Source organism: Ahaetulla prasina, chromosome 2 (assembly GCF_028640845.1).
Source record: "Ahaetulla prasina isolate Xishuangbanna chromosome 2, ASM2864084v1, whole genome shotgun sequence".
NCBI lineage: Eukaryota > Metazoa > Chordata > Lepidosauria > Squamata > Colubridae > Ahaetulla > Ahaetulla prasina.
Genome location: NC_080540.1, coordinates 164,490,184 through 164,517,840, shown reverse-complemented (window position 1 = coordinate 164,517,840; position 27,657 = coordinate 164,490,184). Strand labels below are relative to the sequence as shown.

Sequence of the window (27,657 nt, the reverse complement as noted above, 5' to 3'; positions counted from 1 at the left end):
TCTTCCCGATCAGCTGGGACTTGGGAGGCAGAGAATAGATGGGAGTGGGGCCAGACAGATTTTTTACTAGCAGTTCTCCAAACTACTCAAAATTTCCGTTACTGGTTCTCCAGAACTGGTCAGAACCTGCTGAAACCCACCTCTGATCTATACATTTAAAATGAATCTGGATTCCTTATCTGTCAAACAAATTCTCAACTGTACAATATGAGGTGAAAAAAACAACAACTCCTGACTATCCCACTTCTGGATGTGGATGTAGAAGAGGATAATGTTTATGGTTCCTACTTTAAAAAAATAAAATCAAACAAGCCTGTGAAACAAAAACAGTTGAAAAGCTAGCTAAACTTTTTTTGTCTGATGGATGCTCTAATTAACTGCCTGAAGTGAGGTAATTTGTCAATCTCCGCAGGGAGGATTTCAGAGAGATGGCTGTCCCATGCAGTCTGACATGAGAAGTGAAATTGGGCCACCTTGCTTCAGAGACTTTAAAAAAAAAGGATTCAAGAAACTCTTCAAGGTTCTGGCACACCTCCTGCCTTCTGTTGGCTACTGAAATATTAAAAATCCCACCAGGTCTGATAACCCAACCGCAAAAAAGGAGGCTGCCTCTTAGCATTCGCTATCTTTCGCTGTTACCAGGGGCCAACGGGAGAGGAGAGTCCTGTGGGGCTGCCAGCCATATTTCATGCTGCCTGTCCTGTTTCAGTGAAGGTGCGGTGGCCTCCTGCCCCCTGGGAACGTGCCTGGGTTTGTTCCTTCTGTTGGAGCATCAGATCACTGTCAGTGCAAGGGAATTTATGGCCCAGCCGGCTCTTCCCCTCTATCCAACGAGGCGGGAGAGCCCCCCCCCCCGCCCCATCCTGCTGGGGAATTTATTTCCTGCCTTTTGCTTCCACCTGTTGCAGAACAGGCTCTTGATCTCATTTAATGATGCCTCAGAAGCCTGACGGCCTGCCTTCTTCCAGCAGCCATAGGAGGATCGTTGGGTGGCCTTGGCATTCGTCCTTTGGCTATGGAGTGAACATTTCATGGTGTGTGGCTCTGGGCAGCAAGCTGGGAGCTGTCTAATCAGAAAGGGGAGGTCAGGAAAACAAGAGCCTGCCAGGCTCAAAGAAATCAGCAGTCCGTCCCAGACTGACTGGATTTTGGGTGGGTGGGGGGACTTTTCTCCTCCCCAATGGAAGGGTGGCGGGCTGTCCAGTTGGTTTTCCCCGCCTGTGGGAAATTTGTGCAGAGAAAGGGACAGAGATGGAACATGGCCCCCCTTTTCGCCACATACAAAATGGCAAGAGGCAAATAAAATACGATGCATGCCATTGCTCCTCCTCGTGCCTTCCATGTTACAGTTTATTGCACCAAACAGCAAAGGGTTAGGAACTCACACTCCCCCCCCCCACCCCAACATAGCAGTTGAACTCCACCAGGGAAATTGTTATGTCTGCGGAATTATTTCTGGTACTTTGTAAAGTCCCACATCCTTGATTATTTTATTTCATTGTTAACAGTTTATCCTCTTTCTTTAGAAAACACAAAGCCGCTAACATGGAGCTCCTTGTGATTTCCCATCTGTGTCCTCATCTGGACTTCATTTCTCTGTTTGCAGGCCAATATTCTGTTTCTTTCTTAGCCAATCTTTCATAACACAAGCGAGGGACTCTTCCACTTCTATTGTCTGAAGGAACGTGAAGGAGCAGCCTCACTGAAACTGGCAGGCCCATATTGGATAAAGGCCTGCTGAGGACATTTTGCAGGGGGGCAGGATGTAAATGAAGAAAAATAGGTCACGAATCAAAGCATAAAAGTATTGTTGTAAGTGTGGATTTAAACAGTTGTGGTATACTAAACGATCTTAAGTGCAGGCAAAGGATCCAATAGGATATAGTTTATATGATTGTGTGTGTGTGAAAATATTTGGGTCGGCTCATGCCAGCTGTTTTTTCCTGCAAGCAGCTTATGTGCTTTTTTGTTCTGTGAAGTTTTCCTATTTAGGGGCCTTGTTCGGAATTTTGTGCTGGGAGGCACTAGCCCATAATTAAAAGATGCTAACGTTTTCCTGAATGGCTGGGACCAATGCTACAAAGAACATGGTTCCAGCAAGTATCTTGACAGGAAATGATAGGGTGGTATGCCTCACCATAATAAGATCTATTCACAAATAAGCCCTTCAGTTTGTGTTATATGACTCTTGCCTGCAGTTCTTATTTCTGAGTAATTTTTTATTATGGGTTCCAGGGCTACAAATGCTCAACAAACGGTGTAGAAAGTCTGTTAGCAAAGGAATACATTGTGCTGAATACCTTCCTTACTTGCCTCCTAGGCATCACTTGCAAGACTATATTCTCAGAGGAGAGAATTGGTTATTTAGTAGTGTTTACACTAGGTAAAATGAAAAGAAGAATAGAATAGAATAGAATTTATTGGCCAAGTGTGATTGGACACACAAGGAATTTGTCTTGGTGCATATGCTCTCAGTGTACATAAAAGAAAAGATACGTTCATCAAGGTACAACATTTACAACACAATTGATGATCAATACAGTTTCTCCTCCCCTTCCACAGTTTGGCTTGAAATCAACCCCAGAAGCAGATTTGATCAGCTTCAATTGGTTTCTATTCTTTTATTTCTCAATTTCTCATATCTGTACACATGTCCAATTTGCTTAAATCATAAAAAGCCGGAGAAAAAGAGAGAAGACAGAAAAAGAAACAGTGATTGTGCAGTTCTTCAGTTCTGGCAGGGATGGAGAAAGAATCAAATGTAGGAGAAAGAATCAAATGTTTAATTGGTAATAGCCCTATTACCCACACTCCCATTTCTTGAATTGCATGCTAAAACCAATGATATTTCTGTTATTGGCCATTCTTGATTGGTATGCCAAATGTGGCCCCGTATCTTTTTATACAATACTACAGGCAGTCCTCAACTTATGATCACAATTGAGCCCCAAATGCATGTTGCTAAGTGAGAAATTCATTGAGTGACAGATGTTACAACTTTTCTTGCCACATTTGTTAAGTGAATCACTGCAGTTCTTAAATTAGCAACACGGTTATTAAGTGAATCTGGTTTTTCCCCTTGACTTTGCTTGTCAGAAGGTGATCACGTGACCCTGGGACACAGCAACTGTCATAAATGTGAGCCGGCTGTCAAGCATCTGAACGTAAATCACCTTACCATGGTCATAAGTGTGAAAAATAGTCATAAGTCATTTTTTTTTCATTACCACTGTAACTTCAAACGGTCACCCTATGAACTGTTGTAAATGAATCATTTAGCAAATCTAGCTTCCCCCTATTGACTTTGCTTGAAGTTCCCTGGGAAGGTCATGAATGAGGATCACATGACCCTGGGACAGGCCTCTGTGGCTCAGACTGGTAAGACAGTCTGTTATTAACACAGCTGCCTGCAATTACTGCAGGTTCTAGTCCCACCAGGCCCAAGGTTGACTCAGCCTTCCATCCTTTATAAGGTAGGTAAAATGAGGACCCAGATTGTTGGGGACAATAAGTTGACTTTGTATATAAATATACAAATAGGATGAAGACTATTGCTAACATAGTGTAAGCCGCCCTGAGTCTTCGGAGAAGGGCGGGATATAAATGCAAATTTAAAAAAAATGCGTGCCAGGTGCCAAGGACCCAAATTTTGATCAGATGACCTTGGAGATGCTGCAATGGTCCTAAGAGTGAAAACTAGTCATAAGTCACTTTTTTCAGTGCTGTTATCACTTCAACATATGTCACTAAAAATATGGACTACCTGTATACAGAGATTGCCATTTTAATAAAAAATATACGTAGATGTTAGTTTCTTCATTTTCCCAAGCATTTGTCTTTGTTAAAAAAAAATGAAAAACATAGAATCTCAACTTAATGGGAGTTCCTCGTTGTGAATAGAACTCATTAATCCTGACCAAAACTCACCAAAGTGTTGAAAATGTAAGAGTAACTATGGAACATACTATCATCTCTAGTGGACCTGTCCAGTAGCAAAACAATTCTGGGCTAAAATCAAAAAGTGGTTAGAGGAGATAATACAGGAATCAATAAAGGGAGAGCCAGAACAATTCTTATGAGGGATCCCAACAGAAAACTATACAAATGATACACAATACTTAATACTACACATATTAACAGCAGCACGTATAGCTTACACGCAGAATTGGAAGAAGGAGAACCCACCAACAGAAGAAGATTTAATTAAGAAAATCCTCGAATGTGCAGAGATGGATAAACTCACAAAAGAAATCAAAGAAAAAGAGGATACAGGATATTATAAGGTCTGGTGTAGATGGTATGAATGGCTGGAAAACAGGAAAGATAAGAAAATTGAACAGGGTAAAATGTAGATGAAATAAAGGAAGATAGATAATATAAAAGTAGAATAAGATAGAATTAAAATATGTATAAATAGTAAGAAAAGACCACTTTGAATAGCTGATAAGAAACAGTGGTATGTATATAAATGTTGTATGTTTGTCTTGTGTTTTAATGTGTTCAAAATAAAAAACTTTTAAATAATAATAATCCTGACCAATATTTCTTCCATATAGACTTTTTATTATTTTAAAGTTCTGCTTTGCTCACCTAAGGAGAGATCAGCAGTGCAGAAAATCTCACTTTGACAATACAGAATAACTTCATTTTCAGGATACCCCAATATTTAACAATTCATCCAATCCCTAAAGGCCAATCCACCTTGTGTTATCATTTATCTTCTTGAAGCAGAGATCTTCATTTTCCTCTAAAAGCAGAATGGGAACAATAAAAGAGGGTATCGACCCTATATCTCTTAGGTGTTTTATTGACATTGTGAGCACAAAAACTGCAGGCAAGTGTTACCTTTTTTTTTTGTCTAATATTAACAGCATTATTTTATCCCTGTACTGTAGATTTATCCATCTTGCATTATTCTTTTGTACTGTACCTGTTTACGTACTGGTACACCTATTTTACCTATTTTATATCTCCTTAGTGATATTATGAAAAGAACCTTTGATGTCTAGTTTAAAGAACTTGAGGAGTTAGAACTGCAGATTATCCTGAGTGATGACAGGGAAAGCCTACGGGGTATGTGTGTGATCTTGCATTCCTTCTCTCTTATTCATCTTTTTAAAAAAAATTCTCACCCGCTTTTCCACATACATCCTTGTCTTTTTGGGCTGCTTACAGGTAAATAAAGGCTTCCACTGAGATCTAATCACCTGGCTGGGCCCCCTTTTGTCTGCCTATATCTTCTCTGGCCCTGGGGAGTCAGTCATGCTCTGCTGGAGCCACCTTCCTTACCTCTCTTGTCTTATCTCAAAGAAGAGGATAATGCAGAGGGTTAAAATCCACAAGCTTTTAATCGTCCCTTCTTCTATGATGCTGATGAGAGGACTCCGTGGGGAGGCTGGGATTTCCAATTGGGAGAGAGTAGATGGACTAAGCAGGATTTCAGGCAGAGGGAAAACCTAGCACACCCACCTCCTCTGCCAGAAGGGATTTTGGAGAGAAGAGGCAGGATAATGTTGGAATATAAATCAAAACTGGGAGAATAACTAGAGAGAATCCAGACTGACTTCTAAACAATCGAGCAGTGTCATTTCTGAAAGCACCTGAAAGCATACCTGAATTTGCTAGGGCTCCCAGATGTCAGGCTTAGATGCCTTTTTATGACACCAGCCATTTTTTAATGTCTAGTAGTCTGAGTTCCAGGTATTTAGACTACCTTCCAGCAGGGGTGAAATCCAGCAGGTTCTGACAGGCTCTGGAGAACTCGTAGCGGAAATTTTAAGTAGTTTGGGGAACCAGCAAATACCACTTCTGGCTGGCCCCAGAGTGGGATGGGAATGGAGATTTTGCAGTATTTTTCCCCTGCCACGCCCATCAAATCACACCATGCCCACCAAGCCACGCCCACAGAACCGGTAGTAAAAAAAATTGGATTTCACCACTACCTTCCAGGCTTCAAAACTACCTGAACATCCAAGTTAACTGATCTCTTAAAGCTAATCTTCATAGAGGAAGCAAGTTTGCTTTTCAGCCCGAGAAAGATATTGTTAATGCAAGCATTCACTATCCAATTGAGTCATCCCCTACTACCCGCTTCTTTCTCTTTTGAAATTTTGATTATGTCCTTAGACAGTGGGTCCAGTCTGTTCAGTTTAATTACATTTTTGTTGGTCATTCTTCAAATCACGACCTCTTTTTGTTTGTTGCATACTAACATAGCAGCACCTATGAATGCAAATGTTTCTTAGGTGGTTCTCTCTATCTCTTGTCTATCTCTGCCTTTCTGTACCACATTTAAATCAATTCTTTTAAAAAAGAAAAAAAACACATACTCTCCAACTTAGTTTTGTTCTGTTACAGTTCTGGTTCAGATTGAATTCAGTATGTATGCCGATACAACATTGGGAAGAAATATTATATTTAAGGATATTAGTGTAATCATGAATTGTGTTCCTGAAACATGCAATTTGTCATCACATGAAGTTTTGGCTAGGATAAGTAACTATTTGGAAAGAAGAGGACTAATTTGCAGCTTTTTTAATTTACAAAAAGGCATCAGAGACATTCTTAAAAAATGAAAATGGTAGATAACTGCCACTTACCGTAGTTGTTTGTTTGCCAAACAACTGCCAATCTGTTCAGAAACAAAAAAGTTAAGTTGGTATTGATAGGTTCCTGGAAGGTTGGAGTGAGTAGCAAGGAACATCCTACAAGTTTGCCTTCTGGTGTTGTATGGCTTGTCATGCCAACTTGGGAATAGGGAGCCATTTTGTATGAAGGACCTTGGCGTGCTCTCAAAACCCCACATGCACGCAATGATTGAGTACCCCTTGCCAAACATAAAAGCTCTTTGTGTCTATAGAAAATTACTCCTGAGTCTGGAAGGAGGAAGTGGGGTGGGAGGGAAACCAGCATACAATAAATGTATGTAGTCTCTTGCTGAGGTAGCTTCTTTTCCTGCCCCTGTCTCATTCTTATCACCCTTCCCACTCTTACTGCATTACTGCCTCTGAACTAGATGAAAGCCAGAGAGTTGTATGCTTAGTGCTTGGAGTCAACGTCTTTTAAAGATAAGTTAACAATCCTTACAAATCCTGACTGAATGCCCTCATCAAAGTCTGAGGGCATTTGAACTTTCCATGTTCTGTAACCCACTTTCAGGCTTGTCCTAGGCCCGTGGTGCCGGACCTATAGCATGTGTGCCAAAGGTGGCACGCAGAGCCCTCTCTATGGGCACGCCAGCCATCACCCCAGCCCAGCTCTACTGCCCATGTGTGCGCGCCTCCCACCAGCCAGCTGGACTTCAGGTCTCTGCCGCACATGCGTGGGGGGGGCGGGGCGCAGACTCGGGGGTGGGATGCATGCATGGGGGTGGGGCACATGCTCAGGGGTGCTCGCATTGCATTTTGGGGATTCACGCATGTGCTTTTGGCACTCGGTGCTAAAAAGGTTAGCCATCACTGTCCTAGGCTATCCCTGGCCCTTCAGTAGTTGGCCTCCATCTTTTCTTATCTCTAGATAGCATCCACAACGGTTAGGCACAATGGGAACTTAGAGCGTAGCATTTTTCTGCAGAGATACCGGTTTCCCGACATTCTTCCAGCAGTTTGGCTACATTTTTAGTCAACTCTCCAGATCCAGAGAACTGTTTCTGAAGATCCACCACAGTTTGCTCTGGTACTGGAGCCAAGGACAATACTGGGACTCAGTATTGTCAGAATCCAGGAAAGTGGACATTTCCCCAGCTGTTTGAATCCAAGAGTTCCCTGAAGAGGCATCTCTTGGAAACAGTTGCTTAGAGAATGTACTTCGCTAAGGCTTCTAGCATCATTCAGAATCTGAGTCACTGCATGAGAGCCTCTTAGTTCTCTTATGGGGAAAAGCAGATCTATAATATAGAAAAGGGCTTTTTGGAAGAAGCAAGGAAGCTCTGGGGGCTAAAGTTCAGTATGTTCCTTTCCTTCCCTCTGTGTGAGATGACAATCCTTTGCTTTGGGCTACGAGGATTAAGACAGTTGTTCCTGGAACTCTCCCCAGCCTGTAGCTGCACTGCTGAATTATGGACTGGCAGGTTTGTGTGATGTTGTCCCCTCTGGTGCAATTTTTAAATTGATATTCTGTGTGGAGATAGGAGAAATCATTACGCTCCTTTCAAGTACTACTCTCTTAATATCATCACCACAAATACGATCAGGCATTGAATATTAACTTATACTTTATCTTGCTATGTTATAACAAGTTGTTTTATTTGAGGTTTTCCTGTAGCAAACGCGTTAAGGTTATCAACGGCTGAGTGTGTTCGCAAACAACGATGTAGCTCTGCTGTGGCTCTTGAAAAGATGTACGTGAAGTCTTCATTCTTTAGGGTTTATGGCTGCAGTTGATTACAGCAATGATGAATGCAACAATGGTTTGTTCAGTTAACTCAATTGCTCAGTTCCAAACAACTCAAAACAACTCAGTACATGGGCTGGATAATTTGTGGTTCAGTATATGTTGTGAACAGGCTTATAGAATAGTGTAGAGTAGAATAGAATAGAATAGAATAGAATAGAATAGAATAGAATAGAATAGAATAGAATAGAATAGAATAGAATAGAATAGAATAGAATAGAATAGAATAACAAAACTGAAAGGGATTTTGGAGGTCTTCTAGTCTAACCTCTGGCTTAGGCAGGAAACCCTACACCACTTCAGACAAATGGTTATCCAAACTCTTAAAGAAGAGTTTGGATAACTTCCAGTGTTAGGAGCATTCACAACTTCTGGAGACAAGTTGTTCCACTGATTAATTGTTCTAACTGTCAGGAAATTTCTCCTTAGTTCTAAGATGCATCTCTCCTTGATTAGTTTTGTTTGCTGTAGAAAACTGGCATGATAATAGCAGATCAATGGCATACAGTAAAGAGCTGCTTTGATTTGAATTTATCAACTGGACTGGAAAATGCTAATTTTTGTGAAAGGAAAATTGGCACATCAGTGAAAGTGTAACTGCAAGGAGTCCCATACAAATCATTGCCTATGTATATATATAAGCATAGCATATCCAGATGATATAAGACTATCTGTGTCTTATATCAGTCTAGCATATACATGAAATAAGTCTGTATATTAATGTATAATTAATGCTACATAACTGACTATGAGTTTATTTCCTTCAGTCTTGTTTTGCAGCAGTTCTTTTCCAAGATCTTGATAAGTTTATAGGTTAAGAATGCATAAATTTAACCTGGAGCCTACAACATGCATTGCATATATTCTGTTATTGAATGTGGACTTTGCTCTACTTCCAGTTTTTAGAGAAAGTATCTATTAACATTAGTTTTAACATTAGGTTTAACAACCACAATTGTGATCAGGAGTTCGCAAAGTGCCAGTCAGTAAGGGAAAAAATGTGACTACTTAAACGAGAAATCTCTGTCATTAAGCAAAACATCACATAAGGGCAACTTGGAGTTTTACTTCCACATTCTCCATTAATACTGCTTGTTTCAAGCTGGTTAGCTAGCAAACTGTGATCACATGGCTGCAGGATTCTACTGTGGACACAAATGCAAGGATTGATTGTAAATCTGATTTTTTTTTACATCATCCTAACATCAAATGGTTGCTAAATGAGGCAGTCGGTATGCAAGGACTACCTGTAATGTATTTAGTCATGGTGGGCCATCTTTTAGTGCCTAAAACAGGAGTGTCAAACTCGATTTCATTGAGTGCTGCATCAGAGTTGTGTTTGAACTTGAGTGCGTGTGGAGTGGGCGTGGCCAGTGTGGGCGTGGCCAGCTGGACGTCACTCATGTCATGGTTGCCTGTGGTAACCTGAGCGCTCTGCCAGAGAAAACGGGCCCACGAGCTCAGTTTTTGGCTGCAATGGCCTCCTGCAACCCTCTGCCAGCGAAAATGGAGCTTGGGAGGGCTGCATGTGGCCCTCCCGAGCTCCGTTTTCACTGGCAGAAGTCCCACGAGCCAGTCTTCACTGTTTCCAGGGTGGCCCTGCGAGCCAGATCTAAGCACTCCGCAGGCCGGATCTGGCCCCTGGGCCATGAGTTTGACACCCCTGGCCTAAAATGTATCTGTAATATAAGCACATGTTTAATTCCATACTGCGGTTTAGTTGTTACTCGCATTGCACTATAGAAAGAACTTGTTTATCTAAGTAACTAAGTAAAACTTATTGGTTGAAAGAAGAGTTGTTTAATCAGGAGCTACTGCCACTCTTGATCAGCTGTTAGGAGTTCACAGCAAGCAGCTGGTTGGTACAGTCCCCTATCATCACCAAAAAGCTGATCAGGGCAAGTGCTGACAAGTACTAAAATATGTAACATCCTTGGAAAATAACAGTCCTGAAATATCAGCGTGGTTATGCAAGATAGGAGAATGTGTCACATTCTAACGCAGAAGCTATTTTCACAAAACGTGTTGAATTGGGAATCCTGGTTTATAGATTGTTTTGGTGAAGGACAAACTAAAGAAATTGTAGTCTTGTCATCCTATGAGAATTAACAGGATAATAGAATAATAGAGTTGGAAGGGACCTTAGAGGTCTTCTAGTCCAACAGGCAGGGAACTCTCTACTGGTACGGTTTCAGACAAATGGCTGCCTAATATCTTCTTAAAAACTTCCAGTGTTGGAGTGTCCACAACTTATGAAAGGCGGATCATTCCACTGATTAATTGTAATGAATGTATGTAATTAATTAAAATACATTACATTAAATTATGTTAAAATGTAATTAATAATTAATAGGTTATAATGTGCTCTTTGTTTTGAATTAGCATTTTAAATGAAGGCAGTAATTATGAATTGTTAACCCTGGCTTAAAGCGTTGTACAAAGTCAGCCTTATGCTGACATTTTAGATGTCCCTGGGGCTAGAGTAAAACCCCTCTTCCGTTATCAACAAAATGTAATCTGTGGTGAATTTTCAGCAAGGAATACACCCACAGTAATATCAATGGAGTCATGCATTTAATCTGATTCTGTGCTACTGGTGGCAAAGATCTTAATGCACTACTATTAATCGTTTCATAGTTCCCATCACCAATCTCTTTCCACTTATGACTGTATGACTATAACTTGTTGCTGGCAATCCTTATGATTTATATTGATATATTGATCATCAATTGTGTTGTAAATGTTGTACCTTGATGAACGTATCTTTTCTTTTATGTACACTGAGAGCATATGCACCAAGACAAATTCCTTGTGTGTCCAATCACACTTGGCCAATAAAATTCTATTCTATTCTATTAATGCAACTAAGTATGTCAATGCATCTGCATGTACTGTGTGCTTTCTCCTTCTCTCTCTTTTTGACCGGGCTGTTTTGGAATGATTATAAGGAAGAAACAACACTTGTCAGTTTATATTGATGCTAAATCATGATGCAGTTTCTTTGAATTTAGCATCGCTGGTTGCACCAAATTCAGCCACTATGTTTTGTAGTCAGTCGTGGCGTATTCAATAAGTTATGATTTAATATTGTGCAATTGTCAGCAGTATGTCCAGTCACCTTGTATGAAAAAAGAAAACTGTTTCAAATTTTTATAGAGGAGTAGGGAGATAAGAGAATTGCAGTGTTCACTACTTGTAAAATACATCATTATAAGTCTGAGTGCTATTGCTATTATTCTTTTCCAGGATTAACATTGTGGAAAGAAAATTATATCACATTTTGTCTCAGAATAGGCTTGTGGTCAATTTTTTTTTTTTACCTAATTTCCTCCCTTTTATTTGCACAGGTTTGTAAATTGCACCTCAAGAAAGTCTGTTTCTCAGCAACTCTGGCTCAAAGAATCACAACAAAAGGAAGTGTGATAGAAAGCCATGGATGAGATCTGTGGGGATGGATGAGTTGTTGGTTGGAATAGAATAGTGTAAGGTTTAATAAATGAAAGGGGCAAACTGAGTAGGAATAATATGTGAGGAACTGTTAAAAAGAATCATTTGTACTTCTATGAAAATATATTCCTTTTATTATAGTAAATAGCATTGATGCTTTGATTGTTTGTTCAGGATGTTTGTTAATTAGTTTACCCTTTTTTGAGTTTCTGAGATTGCACTGGGTATTACCTAGCACAGTGATGGTGAACTTTTTAAGACACCGAGTGCCCAAACCGTGTGCGTGCCTGCCCAAACTGAAACGTGCACGTGTGCACAAATGCACACATGCACGGACATGCGGACATGCATGAACATGCACAAATGTGTGCATGTGCGGACAGCGGGGACCCAAAGACTAGCTGGCTGGCGGAAGACGGGGCATCGCAACACCAGCAGCGCAGCAAGAGGTAAGAACTTTTTCTTTTGTGAGCTTCTGTTTCGCCGTTTTCAGGGAAACGGAAGCTCACAAAAGAAACGCCACGGAGATCTGACCTGGAGCCGATGGCACACGTGCCAGCAGAGAGGGCTCTGTGTGCCACCTTTGGCACGCATGTCATAGGTTCACCATCACGGATCTAGCATCTTCATCAGAGCTGGAAATTGGTTTTCTTAAGGGGAATGCTGTGTTCAGTACCAGGCTGCGTGTTTTGTTTTCTGCAGAAAATTTTACAAAGAATTCTCAGTTAAATCAGGTCAGGTGTGGAAGAATCCTGGCAGGGCAATTACCTGACCACAGGTTGCAAGACTTGGTTGGTTTGCTGTGCACTTATGAATTTGAAAAAGAAAATGTGCATACTAAACGAATTTTGAATGCTGAATATTCAAGGAACAATTGTTTGGCAAAACTTGGGTTTGTTTAATATAGGATCATTGTAAGCCCAAGAGATATAGTTGTTGCTTGGACTTTGTATACGCTTGTTATTTATTGGAGTTGAGTATGTGTGAAGGGCTATTTTCCTTTTGCAAATATGGTTTGGGCCAGAGCCAGGATTGGGCGAGATTGCTGATAGCAGGAAGGTAAAACTGTGGATAAGGAGGATTTGGGTTTCCATTCATTCCTGACCTGTTTTTAGCAGTCTGTTCATTTTGTACCAAGTATTCCCCACAGACTCCTCAGATCACCTGGCAGCATCTAATTCTATTTTTTGAAAAATGGAAATGTTTTGGTTTTGTATTTCCTAAATTGAATGATCAGGATTGATCTCTGGTTTTCAAACGCACCCTCTGTAATTCAGTACAGGTAATTTTTGGCTTACAATTGAGCCCAACATCTCTGTTGTTAAGCGAGACATTTGTTAAGTGGGTTTTGCCCCATTTTACGACCTTTCTTGCAATCATTGTTAAGTGAATCATGGCAGGTGTTAAATTAGTAGCCCAGTTGTTAAATGAATCTGGCTTCCCCATTGACTATGCTTATCAGAAGGTCGCAAAAGATGATCATATGAGCCCGGGATAATGCAGCTGTCATAAATATGAACCAGTTGCCAAGCATGTGAATTTTGATCACCTGACCATGGGGATGTTGCAATGGTCACAAGTGTGAAAAACTATGATAAGTCACTCTTTCAGTGCCATTCTAACTTCAATCGGTCATTCAATGAACCGTTATAAATCCAAGACTATACTCTTTTTCCAAAACCGAATAGAAGTGAATATTCTGTAACAAGGTACCTTGCCTGGTTGTCCAGATAAACAGGTGCCCTCCAGTTATACTCTGAGTACAGCTCACAGAGTTCTCATTTGTAAATTCAGCATCCTGACATATCTGGGGCCTATGAGATTGGGGAAGATGGGTCTAGTGACCGTTCAAAATTACAACAGCTCTGAAAAAGTGACTTACCGCATGATCATTTTTCACACTTATGACCGCTGCAGCATCCTCATGGTCATGTGATCAAAATTCAGACGCTTGGCAATCGACTCGCGATTATGATGGTTGCAATATCCTGGGGTCATTTTGCGACCTCCCGACAAGCAAAGTCAATGGGGAATCCAGATTCCTTTAACAACTGCAGCAAGAAAAGTCACACAATGGGGCAACACTCACTGAACAAATGTCTCACTTAGCAACAGAAATTTTGGGCTCAATTAGAGTCATGACACATGCTCCTTTTATACAGAGACTAGGAAAAACATATTCTGCCAATAACTGCAAGGTTTCCTGGCCACTCCGACACTAGCTATCTTCAGTGGCTGCTTAAGGATGAACAGGCCATAGCTACAGCACAGGTGGCCAGATTCTGCACAGCAGCACTGGGGATGCGTCTCAAATATGTGTCTTCTTCACCATAGCAAAGTATATAACAGTGATGCTTAACCTTTTAGACACCGAGTGCCCAAACCACATGCGTGCATGCCCAAACTGAAAGGTGCATCCGTGCGCAAATGCACACATGCACAGACATGCACGCGTGTATGCATGGACATGCAGACATGCATGAACACACACAAACACGTGCATTTGTGGACAGCGGAGAACCGAAGACCAGCTGGCCAGCGGGAGGTGGGGCATCCCAACACCAGCAGCGCAGGAAGAGGTAAGATCTTTTTCTTTCGTGAGTTTCTGTTTTGTCATTTGCAGGGAAACAGAAGCTCACAAAAGAAACGCCACGGAGATCTGACCTGGGGCAATGGCGTGTATGCCAGCAGAGAGGTCTCTGTGTGCCACCTTTGGCACATGTGCTATAAGTTCGCCATCATGGGTATATAACAACTGTAGCTAACCTTTGCACTGCTTAGCCATTTCCTTTTTAACGTTGAACCGACAACGGGCCACACAGTTTAGGGATTGTATGGTCAGACCATGTATAATGGACACTGGATTTTATTATAGATTTAGTTGTCATTTATTATTTTAAACTAGAAGTCTTAAGTGTATATATATACGGAGTGCTTTTATGTGTTTCTGGTCTAAGACTGTAATAATAAAATTGATTGATCAATTAGAGTCGTACATCGACAACTACCTGTAGTCAAGAAGCCGAAAACTGGTGGATTGAATAGTTATGCAAAATTGCCTAGAAAAAGAGGAGGAATGCAGTTAATATTTAACGGAGAACCCGATTAATCAAAGGCTTATAATTGGGGAAGAATGTTTTGTTTTTATAAATACAGTAGTCCTATATTACCCTTAATTCATATTTGGCAAGGGGAAAGGGCACTACCATCCAGGGGGCAGGAAACCATTTTTTTGTGCAGGGCTTTGAAAGGAAATAGATTAGTTGGGATTTTAAAAAAAAACCAACACCAACACCAGCCAAATCAGATACCCTTCCAATGAACTGGGCTTCAGCTTCCATCCATCCAGATTTGAAGGGTTCCAGGCTGAGAAAGGCTGTTCCTCCCCTGTCTCTTTTGGGACAGGCTTACTCTTTTCCTCCCTCCCCCAAGGAAAGGGATTATGTTACAAGGCTCTGGTAACAATTCCAACCTGTTTGTCCTGGAATGTGGCATTTAGGGCCTTGACACAGGAAATTCAGTCTCTGTTGAAAGCTAGAATTGCAAACAGTTTTATGCTTTGCCTGGGTTGGGGGTTGTTGAGGGGGGGAAATGCAGGTGGAAAAATGCAGTTTGGGCTGAAAGAGCTCTGTCCAGGCGTCGTGGGTCATGAGGAGGGCAAGAGGCATGGACTTTTAGGGATAAAAATCTTTGAACATCTGTTTTATCCCAGGGAACTTCATCATACAGAAGTAATGTGAGTTAGGCTTTTCATTCTAATAAAGATGACCCGAACTCGAACCAGCCTCTTTTTGCATCTGCTATCCCAACTCCTTTTAAATCTGGACAAATCATTTAACCCCCCAGTAATGGTTGATTTTCTTCCTGAAATATATTTATGCTCTCCTGTCCTAAAATGCTGAATGTGGTCCAGGAATATTGAAATTCCAGACTGACTTCAACCTCGATGTGGCCTTTTAGCAAGTGATGTTAATTCATCTTCATTTTCCTCATCTGTACATTGAAATGAGAACAGCCTGAACTCTACTGCGGTTGGGTTTTGCGTGAAGCAAAAAGAAAAAGAAAAGAAAAAGCAATGTTAGTTTAGTGTAATGTATGAACTCAGCCGTTTGGTTTGAAATCCACGGCTTCTGACTTAGTAGGCAGGAGCAAATTCTTTTCCATACTTTTCCCTGTAGGTGATTAGAGGAAACCAAATGGGATAGACCTGAAATGTGGGGAGATCTGTTTTGTGAGTTATTCAGACTGGGTTGTTGTTGTTTTTTTAAAAAATGTTTTAGTAAAATAGCTATAGTAAGCTAACTAGAGGGCTGAGCAGCCTACTTTGAATTACAAATCCCACGAATACAATTGCAGACTCAGATTCTGTAACTGTAACTGCCTGCATGTTCACAGTATTTACACTTGCTGAAGTGTGAATTACCCAAGCAGCCAGATATCATTCAACAAATTAGGCTAAAAGATAGTTGATGTGTTTCTGGCTCAGAGAATGAGCACTCAGAGAATGAGACACACATATCGCCTTCAGTTCTTGAAGTTAGAATGGCAGAGATGAAACTTCCTATATAATTGTGGGGTATTGCGGGTAGTCTTCAACTTATTATCCCTCACTCTTTTTGAAAGCCTCTAGTGATGGAGCACCCACCACTTCTGAAGGCAAGGGATTCCATTGGTTAATTGGTCTCACCCTTAGGAAGTTGTAAATGCTCCAACACTGGAAGTTTTTAAGAAGAGATTGGATAATAATTTGTCTGAAGTGGTGTAGGGTTTTCTGCCTAAGCAAGGGGTTGGACTAGAAGACCTCCAAGTTCCATTCCAACTCTGTTATTCTATTCTATTCTATTCTATTCTATTCTATTCTATTCTATTCTATTCTATTCTATTCTATTCTATTCTATTCTATTCTATTCTATAAACAGTGCTATTTTATTGTGAGTTGGACTAAGGAGAAATTCTCTAAGGGTGAGACCAAACAAGTTGGCCATGCCCACTCAGTCACATGACCCATTTCCCACAGAAAACACTGGGAGCCACAAAACCTGGGTAGGTGTGGCTGGGGGGTGTCATGTGACTGGGTGGGAGTGATATTGAGTTGGCCACGCCGAGCCACTCACATGACCACCGAGCCACGCCCAACAAGTCACACTCACAGAACTGGTAGTAAAAAAAAATTAATTTCACCACGGACTTAGGACCACCATTGAGCCCAAAGTTTAAGTTGTTAGGTGAAACATTTGTTAAGTGAGTTTTGCCCCATTTTACAACCTTTCCAGCCTCAATTGTTAAGTGAATCACTGCAGTTGATAAGTTAGTAACCCGGTTGTTAAGTGAATCTGGCTTCCCTGTTGACTTTGCTTGTCAGAGGGTGGCGAAAGGGGATCACAAGACCTTGGGACACAGCAACGGTCACAAATATGAACCAACTGCCAAGAATCTGAATTTTGATCACATGATCATGCAAAGATCATCACTGTGCAAAACGGTCATAAGTCACTTTTTTTCAGTGCCCTTGTAACTTTGAACAGTCACTAAATGAACGGTTGTAAGTCGAGGGCTTCCTCCACTCATTTTTTCCTAGATCTCCATGCTTCTCTGGCCAAACAGAGACAGATGCAACTCCATGCTGCGTGCTAAAAGAAAAAGAAGAGACTGAACCGTGTCTGTAACATGACATCTTCCAACATTAATTCTTCTATTCTCTTTCATTGTCCCCTTAAGTCAGTGGTGAAATGTAAAATTTGTTACTACCGGTTCTGTGGGTGTGGCTTGGTGTGTGTGTGTGTGGGTAATGCGACTGGGTGGGCGTGGCCACCTTTTTTTTTTTTTTTACTTTTAAAAGCATTTTTTCTACAACCTCTTCGGCGATCATCAGAGGCTTTTTTTTTTTTTACTTTTAAAAGCCTTTTTTCGGCTGAAGAAAAAATGCTTTTAAAAGTTAAAAAAACACCTCTGATGATCACGTGGCTCAGCTGGGCATGGGCAAGGGTGGGGGGCAGAGATTTTTGCTACCGGTTTTCCAAACCACCTCCCGCGATCGCTACCGGATTGAGCGATCCGGTCTGAACCGGGAGCATTTCACCCCTGCCTTAAGTGTTGGACTAGGAGTTTTGATTTTTATCTATTTTTCTAATTAGGAAAATTTAAAAAAAAAATACATTGTCACTTACTTGTGCTCTCTTCCTGACACACACCCGTAGAAAATCTAAATCTCTCTCTCATGTCTTCTTGTTTCCCTTCTACAGCAGTGGAAACCCAGAGTACAAGTTCTGAGGAGATGGTGCCCAGCTCCCCTTCTCCACCCCCGCCCCCACGGGTCTACAAGCCTTGTTTTGTCTGCAATGACAAGTCCTCTGGCTACCATTACGGGGTCAGCTCCTGCGAGGGCTGCAAGGTAAGTGAAGGGAAGGTCCTGGACCGCTATCTTCTTTCCCGTTTCTGAGGTGGAGGGTTGCATTTCCCAGTCGCCCGCCCCCCCTTGGCCTCCACAGTACACATCCTGAGTTCAGGCAGGCATCAAGACTCCTGCCTCTGTTCAGCGAGGAGGGTGTGGTTGGCTACTTCACCCAGACCTCCTTCCTCTGGCAAAGAATGTTACAGCAGGGAATTCCAAGTTGCCGCGTGCCAACACCCAAAGCAGATTATGCAAGCAAGACGAAATGTGCAAAACAAGCAAATGTATACTGATTTGCATCCTTCAGTCCACTGGTGGAATCCGAAGTTTGCCTGCTGCAGAAAATTCCACCTACGCTTTCAGCACAGAAATCTTCTACAAGGCCTTTGAATAGTATAAGGGAGCTGAGCTGTTGAAGGCCACCCAGATTTTCTGACCAGCCAAGGGTTTCTGAGGTCAGTAGCTGGATTGTAAGGGTGCACTTAACATATCTGCATAATTCCAGGCAGAAACTGGATGTCCTCCCAGATGTGTTGGATTTCACTTTGGAGTATTGGCACTATTTTTGCTTTTTTTTTTTTTTTAATACCTTCAAATTAGTGCTGATTCCTGGCAATTGCCTGGGCTAGTCCTGCAGTTTTCTTAGTGAGATTTCAGAGGTGGTTTGCCCCTTGCCTCATTCCCAGAGCTGAGGGAGAGTGACTGGCCCAAAGTCACTCAGCTGGCTTTGTGCCAAAGGTCGAACTAGAATTCACCATCTCCCTGTTTCTAGTCTGATGCTTTAACCACTACATCACATTGATAGTCTAGTACTGACACTGGAACAGGATAATTATATTGGTCTTCGTGTTGTTGGAACAGTTTGCACTGATCAGTTTCCAAGTATAGTCTCTAGGATCCTAATAATTAGCATATCTAATATTCTGTAATATTATTTCAGTAGTATTTGGTAGTGCTTCTCTAAAACAGGCTGTGTAATAAGATCATCCCAGTACTACAGATAGAGCCAAGGGAAGTTAGCTTGCCTAAACTCACCCAATTATGTGTCATAGTTAAAGAATTCTGAATATTGGATTCTGAACTTCCTGGATTCATGCTTTCTAGCTCCTATATCAGTGCTCAGCAACCCAGTGCTGTTCAAAAACCTTGGTCTACAATTGCTCATGAACTCCAGTATTTATTAATTTGATTGGGGCCACTGGAGTGGCATTATATGAAGTATATGGAAGGACCTGAATCAAGGAAATTGCTGTCTTATAAAAGGCCCATGTAGCACCACACTCTAGCAGAGGTTTCTCCTGCCTGAGCACGTCGTGGAGGAGATGCGTGTGGGAGAAGACAGTACTAAGCAAGAATGGCTAATAATCTGGCCTACTATGAGACAGCTGGTCGCATTGTTGCAGATCATAATTCAGATCCCAAGATTTAATCGAATAGTGGGCCATAAGGCTTTGTTGGTAAGAAATAAGATGTTCCTTTCAAGAGTTGCTGAATTACAACATTCCAAAGTTCCAATGAACCAGGCCAGTGGTGGGATTCATGTAATTTAACAACCGGTTCTCTCCCCTCATGATTTCTTCCAACAACCAGTTTGCCAAACTGCTCAGAAAGTTAACAACCGGTTCTCCCGAAGTGGTGCGAACTGGCTGAATCCCACCACTGAACCAGGCCAAATAAAAGGCATTGTGGGCAGTGTAGTTCAAAATATCCAGAGGATGCCTTTATCTTGCACTAAATAAACTTGTATAAACAGGAGTCCCCAAGTGAAACAGTGACTGGTTGCTCCTGTTGGCCTAAACCTGAATGTGGCGTGATTTGGGGAGAGTCTTCAGCATGAATAGAATAGAATAGAATAGAATAGAATAGAATAGAATTGAATTGAATTTCATTGGCCAAGTGTGATTGGACACACAAGGAATTTGTCTTGGTGCATATGCTCTCAGTGTACATAAAAGAAAAGATACGTTCATCAAGGTACAACATTTACAACACAATTGATGGTCAATATATCAATATAAATCATAAGGATTGCCAGCAACAAGTTATAGTCATACAGTCATAAGTGGAAAGAGATTGGCGATGGGAACTATGAAACGATTAATAGTAGTGCAGATTCAGTAAATAGTCTGACAGTGTTGAGGGAATTATTTGTTTAGCAGAGTGATGGCCTTCAGGAAAAAACTGTTCTTGTGTCTAGTTGTTCTGGTGTGCAGTGCTCTATAGCGTCGTTTTGAGGGTAGGAGTTGAAACAGTTTATGTCCAGGATGCGAGGGATCTGCAAATATTTTCACGGCCCTCTTCTTGATTCGTGCAGACATTATGCAGACATTATGGTTGATAAACCATGTTTACACTTTAATGGATTGTAAGGACCCAGTCAATTACTGCATTCAGTTCACTCAGGCGAACATGCTTAAAGCAAGCCATGATTTAGTACTGCTTGAACTGGCATTAGGAAAGAGTCTTGCTTGAGAGCATTGCTGTAAACTACGTCCATGCCAGCCTTCCACCTCAAGCCTCCTGCTCACTTGTAACTCTTCTCTCTATGACTTTTAGGGCTTCTTTCGCCGAAGTATTCAGAAAAACATGGTCTACACCTGCCACCGAGACAAGAACTGTCAGATTAACAAGGTTACTCGCAATCGCTGCCAGTATTGTCGCCTACAGAAGTGCTTTGAGGTTGGCATGTCCAAAGAAGGTGAGTCTTTCCATGAGAGTTAGAATGGTAAATCCATTTTACAAGCTCTTGTAACTTCCATATCTATAAAACATCAAATCTCAAGTATTTGTAGAGGTCACAAAGAACCAGCCAGTCTGGGGAAGGCTGGTTTATAACTTCTTGGGTTTGGTACAAAGCTAATGCCATAGGGATTACCCCTGTTAAATATTGCTGAGGTGCACACAATGCAGGTGTAAGCTGAAAAAAATCCTGAGAGTTGAGACATAGTAAGGCTTAACTGCAAGCAACTACCCTGGAAATATATAGCTGAAGATGGGCTCCAACACGAGTCTGAAAGCTCGGAAGGCGAAACCTCTGGTCCCTGTGATCAACCCAGATTAGATCATGCAACATTATCCTGGGACACCTATATTCTCCTTTCTTCATTATAAAGCTACTGTATGTTTCTAGTTGTGAAAGAAATGGCTTTTGAAAGGGGGAATCTAAAAGCTTAGAGGGAAGCAGCAGGAACATGTCTGTGCTTAGAATCAAATAGGGCACAGAAGAGTCCAAGATAGCAATAGCAATAATATTTAGATTTATATACCGCTTCACAGTGCTTTACAACTGTCTCTAAGTAGTTTAGAAAGTCAGCCTATTGCCCCCAACAATCTGGGTCCTCATTTTACCGACATCAAGGTGGAAGACTGAGTCAACCTTGAGCCAGTCAGAAACGAACTGTTGAACTGGTGGCAGCTGGCAGTCAGCAGAAGTAGCCTGTAATACCGCATTCTAATCACTGCACCATCACGGCTCTATAGAGAGGAAAACAGAAAGTTAAACTGCTGGTGCTCCTCAGACCAGTAGTTTCTCCAGTCCACCATTCATTTTCCTACCTATAGAGCTGTCTATAGAGCTGTGGTGGTGCAGTGGTTAGAATGCAGTACTGCAGGTTACTTCTGCTGACTGCCAGCAGTTCAGCAGTTCGAGTCTCACCGGCTCAAGGTTGACTCAAACTTCCATCCTTCTGAGATTGGTAAAATGAAGACCCAGATTGTTGGGGGCAATATACTGATTCTGTAAACCACTTAGAGAGGGCTATAAAACACTGTGAAATGGTATATAAGTCTAAGTGCTATTGCTATTGCTGCCATGACTATTCAGATGCCGGTTGGAAACTTGTAGATTGGAGACCATAAATGATAGCAAACAAGGGACGCGGTGGCTCAGGGGCTAGGACATTGAGCTTGTCGATCGAAAGGTCGGCAGCTCAGCAGTTCAAATCCCTAGTGCTGCCAAGTAACGGAGTAAGCTCCCGTTACTTGTCTCAGCTTCTGCCAACCTAGCAGTTTCGAAAGCATATAAAAATGCAAGTAGAAAAAATAGGGACCACCTTTGGTGGGAAGGTAACAGCGTTCTGTGCGCTTTTGGCGTTGAGTCATGCCGGCCACATGACCACGGAGACATCTTCGGACAGTGCTGGCTCTTCGGTTTTGAAACGATGATGAGCACCGCCCCCTAGGGTCGGCAACGACTAGCACATATGTGCGAGGGGAACCTTTACCTTTACCTTAAATAATAGCAAAGGAGACTGGGATGGATCAACAAAGAAAAAAAAGCAGGGAGGATGTGGATTTTTAGAGCAGAGTTTCTCAACCTTGGTGACTTTAAGATGTGTGGACTTCAATTCCCAGAATTTTCTAGCCAGCATGCTAGAGAATGCGAGGTTGAGAAACAACTGCCTTAGAGCAATTGCTATGCATTACTTGACCTGGCCACACATCTGCTTTGGAAACCTAAAGTACAGGTTAGTCCTTGACCTATGATCACAGTTGAGCCCCAAATTTCTATTGCTAAACGAAAGAGTTGTGAGTTTTGCTCCATTATAGGACCTTTCTTGCCATAGTTGTTGAGGGAATATAGTAAACTATAGTTTTAGTCTGTTTTGGCCTGATCGAATTAGCTTCTTAAAATGTTTCTTAATTTTTGTGATATTTGTTTTTATTTGGCTGTAAACCGCCCTGAGTCCTTCGGGAGAAGAGCGGTATATAAATTAAATAAATAAATGAATGAATGAATGAATCACGGCACTTGTTAAGTCGGTAACACGGCTATTAAGTGAATCTGGGACACTACAACCATCATAAATATGAGTCAGTTGCCAAGCATGAGAATTTTGATCACGTGACCACGCAAAAGCTGCAACGGTCACAAGTGTGAAAAATGGTCATAAGTCAGTTTTCTTTCAGTACTGTTGTAACTTCGAACAATTACTAAATTTACGGTTGTCACTTGAAGACTCTGTATAAGGATTATACTTACTTAATAGCTTCATATATTCCTGTTGTAGATATTTCATAAATATTCATTTAAATTAAATTAAAATTTATTTATAGTACCTAAGCAGATTTTTTTTAACGTTCCTTCAGGACATGGACATAAACTATTTAACACAATATGACAGGTACTAGTGTGTCCAACAGCAAACCATGTCTACGTACAAACATATACAGATGTAATTAGAGGTGCACATTTATTCCATATATTCCAAGGTCTAAAATCACATTATTTTAAAGAACATCTTTTGCATCTGATTCTCCTGCAGGGTTGCCCTGCTGGCCAGCATTGCTTTGCTCACAATGCGTAGGATACCCAATTTTTATGCTTATTAGCAAAAGCCATGTGGGACGCACCTAAGCCAGTCGTAGACGCACCTAAGAGAATTCACACAAATCTTTCCCAGGGATCTTTGGTTCCTCCTGGGCAGCCATCTGCTTTTTGTATCTGGTTTCTCCATAACATATTTTTCTTCTATGGCACTGCTTTCAAATGGATTTTCCCTTGAACAAAAAATGCTGCAAACTGAAAAGACATATGTGGATTTTCAGAAACAATCATTGATGATGGCAGTTTCCCTCCCTCTGGATGGGGTGGGAGGAGTTAAGAAAGCAACAGCCCATATTGTTATTCCGTAATGGTTTTTGGGAGCAGGGACTTCGAGTGTGGGGGAAATAATTCCCCCCCCCAATACAAATCATGGAGGAGCCACAAACAAACCAGCATCCCTCGGAGGCCGAATCTGAGTGCTCTGCTGCCCCTTTAAGAGGGCTGTCAAACACCAGGCCGTTTCAGAGACAGAGTGCCTCTCAGCGGCTGTTGCTTTTACTCCCAACTGCTTAGGCACGTCTTTGCCCTGGCCTTAGTCAGGACTCACATTAATCACTGCCTCTTTAAGAGCCCCTAATTAGGAACGTCTAGGTCTCCAAACCTGGCGATTTATTTCCGAGGGCCTGTCACTTTAAAGGGAGAGATGAGGCGGGGTGGGGGGGGGGAGAGAGAGAGAGAGAGAGAGAGAGAGGATGGGGCCAGGGGAGTGTGGTGTCAAGGGTGGGGGAAACTACGAAGAAGAATGTTATCCCGATGGGTTGTCACTGCAGAGACAGGAAACGGATGGCCGAAGGGATCGGAGCCAGCCCAGGCCTTTTCCCCTTTCCCTCTGTATCCCATATAGGGCTCAGATGGGGCTTGGGACCACAGGATGGGACACGGCTCCCTGCTAAACTAGATTCTCTGAAACCGTGTGGCTTGCCACACCTTTTGTTAAAAAAAAAAGAGAGAGAGAGAAAGAGACAGGGAAAAAAAAAAGACGAGCTGGAAGGAGAGATTGGGGGAGAGCTTCCCCTAAGGCGGTGGAGTGGTGTTTTCTGCATGCAAAGCCCCCCTCCAGAGAGCAGTTTGCCTGGGCTGGCAGCCTCTCCCCCCCCCTCAGCATTGTGCTGACTGCGGCTATAAGTGTATATCCTGCCGATTGGCGTATCCTGTTCCCAGATCCCTGGCGCTTTATCCAGGGGTGAACAGGAAGGGCAGCCTGAGAAGGCTCAGGCCGACGAGAGTGCACACGCAACCCAGGGCGCTCAGTGAGGAAGGAGCGCTGGCAGGATTCAGAAGAAGGGGAAGGAGGGTACCCCGGTTGAGAAGAGGCAGAGAGGAGAGGGCAAAACATCCCTGCATGCCAATGCAGAAGAAGCCCTACTGGGACCCTCTCTGGTTGCCTTCTTCAGAGGCTGCTAGACCCAGGCTGCTTCTTTTGAAGCAGTTAGCAGCTAGCAGGGAAAGCAACACAGAAACTGTCCCCCTTTTGACACCCTGAAACCCAGTTCATTGGAGGAGCTGTAGATAGCCTTGGATAGAGGCCAGACAAATGGCTGCTTATTACCTTCCTGCACAAGGAAGGTATCCATATGATTGCCGTGCCTTTAAATGCCCTTTTAAGACAGCCCGTGTCACTGCAGAAATCGGATTAAAATCCCTGCCCTTCTCATAACCGTGCACAGAAACAAACCAAAAGAATGGCTAAGAATACATTCCTATCTGTTTTTATTCAAATGCAAGCCCTGTTTCATTCATGAGAGTTATTCTTAGGGCATCATGCACGGTGGAGGCATTATAGGACTGTGCTATAAAATGCTGTTTAATAATTTGATTCATATTTTTAAAAGTAGCACGAAGAGTAGATTAGTTACGTATCTTTGCCTCTTGTTCTGTCAGTGGCATTGAGAGTGCAACATAAATCTTCCCTTATTAGCAGCTCTTTCTATAAAAAACATCTGATTAAAATATAATGGGATAGATGACATATTTCCAAGTAGTTAATAACTTGGAAATATTTTGAATAATTGCAAACAGTTTTGGTAAAATGCTTGTAGAGTCTAAACTCAAACATTGCAGTGCTCTTAGGCCCGTTTGGGATACTTGCTATGTTTTCTGGCAAATTAGTAATTACTATCAGTTTCCCAATTACGGGTTTCACTTAATTCATGTTTGTTGTTCTCTTTCCTCTCCGGCAGTGTGGGAGAGGTAAGTTTAAAATTACCACCAGAGACTGTTTATTTTAGGTATCCCTCACTCTTTTTGCATGATGGAACCTGAGGCAATTTCTAAGCAAACACTCATCAGTTGTGTTCACATGGCATGCTTAACCAGAGCTCTTGCATATCTAAATGCTGTATTCCTAAAACATCCTCAGCATGGTTAATCTTAACCTGGTTGGATTTTGTGTTGTGTGAACCCAGCTCTTTTAGTTAGTGATTTTTTGTAGTGTGCAAATCCCCCGAAATGGTTGATTTAATTAAGAAAATTACAAATTGTATTAATCCAGCCATTCAGACGCAATTGGCTTCAATGATAGTTAAAGTAACTATGCTTAATCAGCGAAAGCAATGGTTTTTTAAATCATGAGAACAGTTCCATTTGAGTCTGCATTGGTCAAATTCCACCTTGAGTAGTGTGGCTAGGTTAAACAAAATCTGACTCAGTGTGTGGAGAGGTCAAAACAAGCTCAGATGACTTGCTAATTGCTAAGAATAGATGGGCTCACACACCCTGCTTCCCACAAAGCAGTAGATCCACAATTTGGGTTCCTCCTAGACCAGGGGTCTGCAAACTTGGCTCTTTTAAGAGAGCTTTGCTTTGCTGGCTGAGGAACTCTGGGAGTTGAAGTCCACAAGTCTTAAAAGAGCCAAGTTTGCAGACCCCTGTCCTAAACTTAGGTTCTTGTCAGAGACAATGTCTGGGTAGGCTTTGTCCACCATTGGCTGGTGATTTGATGTTGATTGGTTGGATTTATTTGTGTGGTTTATATCAGAAGTTCAAAACAGCGTATCTAGTGCACTTTTCTCCTGTTTCTTTCTTTCAACTTATTTGGGTAATCGGATGTCAACTAGGAAACCAAAATTATGAACGCTAATATTACCTTTATTACAGTAAAAGGTTAACAGAATGTTGCAAGACTAAATATACTGATCTCCACCCTCTCTTTATCTTTGTGAGAACTGGAGAGGATCTTCTCTGAGTCATTTTTTTTTTCAAATTATTTTTCTGTGCTGGAATCAGATTTCTTTTATCAGATTGTTGTTTTGGTTGTGGCTCTTCCGCTTGTTCCTCAAAGTTATTTTTTCTGGACTACCCAAAGATTCTGAAGACAAATCATGAACTTTAATTGGCTCTAAGTGCAATGGCTCTTCTGCTAGGCATTGATAGAAGATAGAGAGTCAGGTAAGGCTGATGCTGTAGTTGTAGTATAGGTTACTGATTTGTTTCTAGGCCTAATTGAAAGTGCTGGTTATCTTTAATGCCCCACATAGTTTGTGTTACATGTACCTGCAGGATCATCTCAGCTATTAGATTTGGCACGTCCCACACATTCTTCTAGGGAGGTCTTGTTGAGGGTCCCCAACCCATTTGAGCTTGACAACACTATTCAGTTTTTGCCATCACACAATGGAACCTCTTGCCACAAAGTACAGAATGCCTTGAAACTCCTACTTGTAGGACGCTACTTAAGGTTGGATTTGTCTTGCTTGAATCTGCAGACGTGGAATATGCTGTATCTAGGGTGAGGAGAAACCTTGCAAGTTATTTTTTTAATGAACTTTGTTCGGTCAGTGGATCCGCATGATCAAATACGAGTTTGGTCCTGCCATTGGAGAAGCTCTGACCTTGGTTATATTGCTCCACACTGGAGAAAGCAACAGCTCTGTTTGTTGGATGAACGGAGGTACAGCAATCATACCCATCCTCCTTTCCCAACCTCTCTAACGTCCCCATGACTCTCTATCCAGCTCTTTAGTTGGTCCTTCTGGTTTACTTCTGACTGAGCACCATTCTCGGAACAATTCTGTGATCGTGTTTTTGGGATTGCAGAATTTACCGCATGGCTTGGAAGTTAGGGAGATGTGGAAACTGGAATCTCAAACCCATGATTAGGCTA

At 41.8% G+C, this 27,657-nt stretch overlaps 1 protein-coding gene across 7 annotated transcripts in view; it reads left to right on the top strand.

Moving 5' to 3' along the window:
- The window catches only part of RARG (retinoic acid receptor gamma), a 182,514-nt gene that overhangs the window by 142,371 nt on the left and 12,486 nt on the right, over positions 1-27,657 (top strand). For all 7 annotated transcript variants that reach the window (XM_058173450.1, XM_058173453.1, XM_058173451.1 and 4 more), the window contains 2 exons: positions 18,081-18,229; positions 20,786-20,927. In XM_058173450.1, coding sequence (XP_058029433.1) covers positions 18,081-18,229; positions 20,786-20,927 — 291 coding nt within the window. The remainder of the gene's footprint in view (positions 1-18,080; positions 18,230-20,785; positions 20,928-27,657) is intronic.